Source organism: Syngnathoides biaculeatus, unplaced genomic scaffold (genome assembly GCF_019802595.1).
Source record: "Syngnathoides biaculeatus isolate LvHL_M unplaced genomic scaffold, ASM1980259v1 ctg69_pilon_pilon, whole genome shotgun sequence".
In the NCBI taxonomy this organism is placed as follows: Eukaryota; Metazoa; Chordata; class Actinopteri; order Syngnathiformes; family Syngnathidae; genus Syngnathoides; species Syngnathoides biaculeatus.
In genome coordinates this window covers 104414-113597 of record NW_026907532.1, presented here as the reverse complement: position 1 = coordinate 113597, position 9184 = coordinate 104414, and the positions used below count along the sequence as shown (strand labels likewise).

At 40.8% G+C, this 9184-nt stretch overlaps 1 protein-coding gene across 1 annotated transcript; it reads right to left on the bottom strand.

Annotated features, from left to right (window-relative positions):
- Positions 1-5299: 5299 nt before the first annotated feature.
- On the bottom strand, positions 5300-8826 carry LOC133497296 (piwi-like protein 1). Its single transcript, XM_061813352.1, has 9 exons — positions 8742-8826; positions 8337-8433; positions 8069-8197; positions 7738-7952; positions 7533-7650; positions 7326-7410; positions 6900-7097; positions 6705-6813; positions 5300-5482 (listed from the first exon to the last, which is right to left on the bottom strand). The coding sequence occupies exons 1-9, from the start codon at positions 8805-8807 to the stop codon at positions 5315-5317; spliced, it is 1185 nt and encodes a 394-aa protein (XP_061669336.1). The 5' UTR covers positions 8808-8826; the 3' UTR covers positions 5300-5314.
- Positions 8827-9184: the final 358 nt, after the last annotated feature.

Genomic DNA, 9184 nt, shown 5'->3' with positions numbered 1-9184 from the left:
CCAAATATTTTAAAATGTAATTTCAATAGAGCCATACAGTATTTTGAAAACTAAGTACAAGTGTATTTGCGCATTTTTGTAAGACCAACACTTTTCAAGTACAATAAGTCTCTGAATTATTTTAAATAATATTGTTACGCTGTTGCTGACCAATGATAACAAAAGTACTTTGTCCCATTAATGTGACAGCTTGTGCTGCTCGGTTTTGCTGATGGTTTTGGAGTTCATACATCGTCAGATTAAGCTTCATGCAAGCATTAAGACTTCCATTCGTTCATCATGAACGTAATTAAATTTGATTTGCCATCATGCTGGTACGACGGGTGAACCGTTCTTGCCGACAAAGGCATGTCTTTCACTCATTTGATTATCTTGTCTTTATGCGAAGTTGGCAAAATGTATATCGGCAACGTCGAGTACGAACGCTTTGGCAAACTCCCCGTCTGTGAATTTCAACACGCAGCAGAAGCCTCCCTCTCAACAAAGGTTGTCCATTCTTGGTGAAAACTTTGCTCCTCCTCATCTTTTTTTCTTTGAGTGACCTTTGACAAAAGCATTTCCATGATTAGTTGTTTCGACACGATCGGTGTTAGACCCTTCTGCACCTGTGGACAATGACTACCACACATAACTACAGCAACCCCACTAGGAAAAACTTCCTCTGCATGCTAGAACACACATGTACAGTGTGTCGTAACAAGGCCATAAGCCATATGCAACCACCAAAAGAGCCAGGTATGGCTCGCGAGCCATAGGTTTCCGACCCCTGGCTTATAAGAGTGGCCTAATTAGCGTCAACGAGCTCCAGGTGAGGAGCTGGGGAGGAGGCCACAGGGCAGTGGCCTGGCCACGCCCCTGACGGCCTACATGGAAGGACAAAGTTACTTATGACCTGCAGAATTAAAAAAGTTCTAAAAGTGTGCCCAAAAGTAAAAATGTCCTAAATAAATATTTTCATACATCAAAAAATGAAGGAATACAGAGTCCCGTAAAGATTTGCCTCATCTTTGTACTTGAGCAAGAGCTTCGAGCCAAAGGTCAAAGGTGAACTTTAGTGGGTCAAATTCCTCAATTGAAGAACGACGGCTCACCTCCACATGACAAATTCAAACAGTGTTGATTGGAAGAGAAATTCACCCAGACTTTGTTCTGTTCATGTACTCAAAAGTAAAAAGTATTCAAAAATGGAACAAAGTACTGTCTAAAACTGACCTAAATAAACTTCCCTCTCTTTTTTTTTTTTTTTTTTTTACCAGGAGATCAAAGTCTGGCGTTGGTTTTATTGGGGTCATTCTCAGAATAGCAGCTGCCGAGTGACAGGAATATCATTTATCCACAACAAAATCAGCAAAAGAATTTTCTTAACTGGACCCATTACTTGGAAATGTACACCAACTGAATCAACATCAACCGATAATTTGGGTATCATATTATTGTTAAATCAGAAACTTCAAACAAATTGACATAACACAGAACAGTACACGATCCCCACACTTCTCGAAAGAACTTGATAGATAGATAGATTGATAGATAGATAGATAGATAGATAGATAGATAGATAGATAGATAGATAGATAGATAGATAGATAGATATAGATAGATAGATAGATAGATAGATCGATAGATCGATAGATAGATAGATAGATAGATAGATAGATAGATATAGATAGATAGATAGATAGATAGATAGATAGATAGATAGATAGATAGATAGATAGATACAGTAACAAAATGCTTGCACATGTAGAAGGTTTAGAAACCGCCTTGAGTCAAAAATTAAAAATACACATTTTTTTAAGCCTAGTACTTTCTGACAGTGACTGACACTTTTCATTGTGATGTTATTTGGCGAAGTAGTCAGTAGACGGCACTCCTGAGCCGCTCCCTCTGAATTGACCCCTCCGTACAGGGCACTTAACCACGCCTCCTGAAGTGACATCACGCCACGTTCGCTGACGTCAGACAAACAATTAGCAAAAATATCGGCGCAGCAAGAAAAGAATAGAGCGAAACTGTCCGATTTACCAGCTGATTTCTCACTCACATTCTTAGCTAACAGTGAAATATCGTTTAAAAGCAGACAGCAGGGCTTCACGTATTTCAGTGAGGGGTATTTCAATGGTATTTCCGTGCATATCGACGGAGAAACCATTGATATTAGCGCGAGATCTTTCCAGAGTCAGAGGGAGACCGAGAAGCCACATAATATAATATATTATAACCCAAAGACGAATTTGTTATTGACAGTTTCCTATTTTCGTGTTACCTATCACACTTGTGTGCAGAATCTGTATGTGTATCTGTATAGCCGTTTGTGAACCACCGTATGAAGGAAAAGAAGGAGAGGCTTGATTTACGAGTTGTTTCACTCGTTTTCTTTGTGTAACGTCACGCGCTCCCCTCAACAATTATTCTTGAATTAGTGCCGAACCTACGTAAGTCCCGACCGAGTACGACAATCACTACTTTAGTGTCCTCAAACATCCTTCCTTCAGTCTTGGTGTCTCGGTGCACGTCGAAGGCTTTTAGGACTGCTAGTCCGGTTTAGCTTAGCTCACCGCCGAACAGAGACACGTTTGTGCAGTCAGATCATCACAAAATATCGCTCAACACAGATCAAGTGTGACAATCATTCACACGTAGCTATATTATGCAAGCGAAGAACTGCTAATTCATTTATACGAGACATGTATTGAAAATCAAATATAGGACTTACCTTCATGCAAACATATCTGTTCCAGTTGATGGATTCAGTTGATCATGCGGTCTTCCACAAAGTTTTATCCATCAAAGACATTTTTCGTACTGGGTCTTCGGTTTTGGAAAGGGTACGAATTGAACTCCACCAACTAGCCTTTCAGGATACCTGTCGTCACTATTATAAAGTCTGTGACTACACCTCTTAGCCATATCTTTTGTTAAAGAACCCAAATACGCAATAAAATGCCAACAAAAGCTATACTGGACCATCCAGCGTTGTCTGAGAAAACTGCGGGTCGAAAAAAGGGGCGTGGTTTATGCAGATCTCTGGCCTCTTATTGGTCAGTGATGCGGATTGCGCATTTTCTACGGAGGGGTGAATTGAAGCGTGAGGAAGGTCGAGCCTCTGCCCACACATGAGCGAGACATACGGGCTCATTTCTGTTCCTCACTGTTCACAGTTCACAGATCCACAGTGCCTACCACCTGTGGATCACTTGTGCCGACTCAGATTCTTCCAGGTCTGAGGCCGGTAACAAAAACTCATGCACAGTGACGCAGTCTCAAGAGCAACCAACAAGCCACTGACAACGGAACACACAAGGCTTCTATGCCCTGGCCTAATTGGCGTCAATGAGGTGCAAGTGAGGAGCTGCTGCCATCCAGGATTAGCAGGAGTGGATACTCATGTTAGACTCATGTTACTGCACACTTGCATTGCGAAAAGCGTGAAGCAGGGGAAAAACAGAGAAGGTCCAGAGTTTGGGATCACTCAACAGGTCTGGTCCTTCCTTCTTCAACAAACAAAATGGAAGTACGTTGATTGTACATATTGGGACAATCAGTTTGCTCAACTATACACATCCATCCATCCATTTTCTTAGCCGCTTATCCTCACGAGGGGCGCGGGGTATCTATCTATCTATCTATCTATCTATCTATCTATCTATCTATCTATCTATCTATCTATCTATCTATCTATCTATCTATCTATCTATCTATCTATCTATCTATCTATCTATCTATCTATCTATCTATCTATCTATCTATCTATCTATCTATGAAGGTTGTAAACTGACGCACACCCACAGCCTGGCCACTTAAGACTCAACACACAAAGCTTAATTACAAGACATAATTAACAAACAAGGTGCAGGTGAGTGGCATGACCACACTCCTGACAAACGCTTTTGTTTTAAATGGTTGACGAAGCAAGATCACAGTTTTAATGAGGCGGGTATGATAGTAATAACACGTTATATTTCTGGAGAGAAAAAGAAGGATACTATTATGTCATTCTAACCCAGCTGCTATAAGGTACATACACAGAATGATCATTGTTCTAAACAGTTGATTTTTAATGGGGTAGTGCCAAATAAAAACAAATGTTCACACTTATGTCACTTACGTTACCTACATTCAAAAGCCTTAAGGCAGACTACACACATCAGTGGGCTAAAAATAAAAAAATACAGAAAAATGGCAACATAAAATGTCCTTTGGATGGGGGATAATGGAGCAGTCTTGTGTCATTTTTATTATGGATCATTACAGCGGTTTTAATTTCGTAATTTTTACGGGTGTCCTCTCCTCAGCGCACTTTGTCTGGAAGAGAGAGACATCACGGAGTTAATTCAATTCTCATTACTTTGCTCCTTCTGCAGAGGAGCGCGACACATCATTGTGAGCAATTACTCAAACGTTTGGTTCGTGTATCTCCCTCATTACAGCGTTCGTGTGCCACTTTAGTCAAGTCTTGTTTTGTTCATATTCCAAGTTTTGCCTCATAGCTATTAGACCTCGTTCCAGAATTTTTGGACTTTGCGTTTTTGCCACGTGTTTCATTCCTTTCACATTTGAAATTCACAGTTATTCAGGTAAAAGAAAATTCTGAACTAAAACACTCAAATGTCATTCTGTTTTTGTGTTTTATTCATTCAATTAAAGTGTAATTGTAAATTGACAAATAACTGCACACAAATCCAGGCTGGCATTTTGAGGCTCAGCTCTTAAAGGGTTAATTCAATGCCAAAATACTCCCTAAATAAAGTGACAAATGTACTGGTATTCCCTAAGGTTACATTATTCCTGTTAAAGCAAATAACATGAATTTCTTCATGATGGTGTAGTCTGCTCGCATCTTGTCAGTCAAGCGTGAGAAAGAAACAAGCTGAACCAATAAGAACCCAGACCTTTTCCTCCTCTGAGAAAAATGATGTGCAGTGCACTATGGAACACATTTTTGGAGTTTGTTTTCAACATGACGTGGACATCACAAGTTTTTTGAGGACTATTTGAAAGCCCTGTATAACCAAGTGAGGAAACTGAGAAGAGATTCACATTCCCAATGTCACCCATGCTGGCCACCATTTTCTAAATGTTGTCATGGACACACTTGCATTCAGTCACTTGATTGGATCAGGATGTTGAGTAGATGTCAATGACTGTGAGTTCAGTCAACACATGTGTGCAAGGCAGTTTCAAGGACATTTGAAGATGGATTTGTGGTCCTTGTGGGTTAGTTTCTGTTTGGAACAAGTTCTTATTGCTCTTTGGAGGTAATCCAATTCTCACAAGGACTCAGGGTCAATTTCAGGATTTGTGGATCAACGTGTCAACCAAGTTCAGAGAATTTGACGTGCGTATTGTGGTGTGAACCTGTGAGGTAGCAAAGCTCTGGGATGAGCAAAGCTGGTCCAGGAGGTGTTTGACCTCGAGCAAGCCTCTTCACGCGGCTGACCAGGAGAACTTGATTGCTGTCTTGGATTTCCACACCGTATCTCTAAAAAACAATTCGTACACATTCGATGGCTAACAGATTGAAAAACAAACACCAACCTCCAAGAGTATTGAAAGACAATTCTTACAACTGTACTATGAGATGGATTACAACACCAGTCACTCATATTTGACGAGCGCGTTGGCACCCGTGCGCCATCGCACTCGCAAATCTGCAGTCGAAAATTTGTTATGGGTAGAAAAAAAGATATTGAAAGAAGTCACTTATTTTGTGTAGTCTCGAGATTAATTTACATGTTTATTTAATAAACGTTAACAAGCCTTCTTCAAAACAATCAGTATTCACCCGAAAACAGGAAATGCAATTTAACCATACTGAGAATGCATGGATGTTCGGCCCAAAGCGCTTATTCAGAGCTGTTTCACATACTGCGAGAGCATTCACGACGAAAGTCATCAACATCATGAGCCATGTCAAAGGAAATTCAGTTACACCAGGGGTGCTCAATGCGTGGATCGCTACGCAGTGTGACGGCGTGCCCCCCCACGCCCCCCCAAAAAACGTTAGACTACGATCGACCTCGTCGCTTGATTCAAGTGTGGCCAATATGTCAAGCGCATGCACATAAAGGTGCGTTCGAGCAAGCCAGCCTCCTATTTACGGCAGTCCCCCGATGCAATCCCCCCACCCCTCTCCCACAACAATACATCATGATTGGCGAGAGGAATGTTTGTTACAATGTATCGCGAGCTTGTTGCCACGAGCGCCGATTATGTTTAAAAAAAACTTTCACCATTTTCAAAACGTTGCAAGTATAGACCGTTCATGTTTATTCCCTGACAGGCCAGTGCATTTAACTTTTCTTCAGATAGTTTGTCTGATCAAGAATTTTCATTGATAAAAAAATTTAAATACCGTTTAATATCATGCTCTACTAATATCAGTTGAAATTGGAAATTATCATTTTTGAATTTGAAAATTTTATTTCTATTTTAGTTATGAATTTGTTTATTTTATTTTTAATCTACAGTTATGTTATATCAATCCAGCAAGTTATTTTAAGGTCTTGAGATTCCATCCCTAATCACACCCGAAACTTTATCTGTGAGCATGACTGACCACACCCATACATTTTTCAAATGTGAGCGACTGCTTGAAGTGCATCGCTAATGCTCTCAACGGCCAATGCAACATTAACAGTCAATGTGACTAATCAATTTTTCTCCCTTTCAGGAGTTCGAGACTCGTCGTTGTGGCAACCAACAGTTTTGTAGTAGTTCTTGAAGGAGATGTCTGTGTCCTCCCTTGTAAACGTGTTGCAGGGTGTTTGATCCCAAGCAATGTCATCTATCCTGTAGGTTTTGTTGTTGTACCTAACATTGACAAACACACAAAAAACTGTGAACAAACAAACGAATGTATGTCATTAGGGTTAGCTTAGGGTTAAAGTGCTTCTTACTTAGTGAGAACAATGAGCCCAACAAGCTCCTTGGCACAGACATCGGTGAAGGAATGAGGTCCACACCTCTGTCTCAGGTTGATCATAAAGTCCAGAACAGTCTCACTACGCAGCACTTTGTGGCTCACATCGATACACAGCATGATGGCTGACTCGTACTGCAAGATGCCTGTTGTGTAGCCTGGCCATATGGTCAATCTGGGAGGGAAATAATTCTGAATCATGCACATATTAAACATTTGGGAAGAGCTCAAATATAATCCACTACTGAACTAGGTTTGTTCTGTTCTTGTAACTAAGGAAAAAAAAAAGTTCATACAAGAACTCAGTTCTTGCAAAACATGTTAATCTACATTTAAGATCCTTTGCGAATTGTATTGTTAGCTTCAGAGCAATAAATGAAAAATAAATGAATAAAAATTTGACCTGTGCTGCAGGATGCTGAGTGGATCTTTGGCATCGTAATAATTGCGTCCAATCTGTTGCATGCCGAGGAGTCGCAAAATCCTTCAGAAAACATCAAAAACAATGTCATAATTGGACAAATGCATCTGACATAAACCGTAAAACCACATTTGAAAAAATGTTCAATCATAGAGAACCACACAGCACATGGGAACCTCAATGCTGACCTGAATATAATGTTGTACAACTGCAGGCAAACTGGTGACATTGGAGGCAGTTCATTCGTCAGGGTCACAATGATCTCCACTTTCTCACCATCACTTGTCAAACTTTGCAGCACAGTCACCTGAACACATGGCACACATTGTGCCCGTTCATTTTCATGTGCTCTATCCGAGCCCAAATTGTCAATGTTGTCAATGTGTGAAGGCACCTTGTGAGGAAGTCTTTGCGGCATAAAGAGTATCCCTCCATCGAAGGAGTGAACATTGCCCAGAGTTCGCTCGTGCTGGAACAGGAGGGCCGATCGAAGGCGACGGGACTCCATTGGTGGCTTGAAGTCAACGTGGTATTGGTATAGAACCCATTGAGGGCGGGACAGGATACGAAAGAAGTTGGCAGACAACTGAATAGGAGAGCCACTTGTTCCTGAAAAATTATCAGCAGAGGATTAATTATTTACCCAACCACTAGTTGGAGCCATTGTATCTATTTTTTTTAAATGAAGACGAACTGAATATTTGTGAGCGTTTAGAGGAGCATACCAGACTTTGAAGCTTTGACATGCTCCATCGTCTGTCGGGTGTTAACGCCGGCATCATTGAGGTCTCTTCTGCGTCCGCCTCTTTCTCCTATACTCACTTGTTGAAATCCAGCAGAGATCTCAAGAACCACTAGAATAGCAGTCAGATACAAGGACCAGCAGTTGACGAAGTTCAAAGTACACCACTGCACTCAGCATATTGACACGCAGACATGGCTTGAACAATTTGAAGTGAGTAATATTTCTATTACAAAAATATGACAACATACCTTCTTCAGAATAAGCTGCTAGGGCAGTTTTCTGCCGCCCTCGGCCAACCAGCCCGACCACTGCTTGTTCTGAAACCTTTGGTGCTGGCTCTCGAGCCTGAATCTTGCAAGAGTATGAGGATTACAAGTTGCACGTACCCTGATACATGTGATGGTTTTCTCATTTTAACTATTTTCAAATATTTTCTATGGGGCTGCACATTCAGCAGACTGAGAAGTATCAAGCAGATTTGTTGGCCTACACTCGCTCTTCCAAATTCGACCATTTGGTTCTGCCACATTTGAACTCAAGATGACTCCACATGTGAAATGACTATTCAGCATCTAGATTCTGGCTAGTCCACATTTGAAGTTTTAGCGATTTGACCTTTGAACTTTGAGAATACCACATTTCAAGTTGCTTACCCCAGGTGCAGCAGTCTCCTGGCCACGCGCTCTGCCTCGTGATCGCGCACGTGCTCGGCTTGGCATTTTCTCCTCGATGCTCTTTCTTTTCAGCGTATAAACATGCAAAGTCAACACAACAGACCAAATCTCAAATGAGGTCAGTGTATTAAAATTACAATTACGCCAATATTCATCCATTAATCCATCCATCCATTTTCTTAGCCGCTTATCGTTCGATGCATTTGTCTTGCAGTAGGTCACACTTGTTCATTTTACCAGGGTTCATACACTTCCAGAGAATCAAAATTCCATTAATTTTCCATGACTTTCCAAGTATTAAATACAAAATTCCATGACTCATATCGGATTGACTGATTGTGGTAGACAGCAATATTTCAGCTATATGATTGTGTGTTTTCACTTAAATAATAAGTGCCAAAGCTTATCAATGTAGTAGGCGC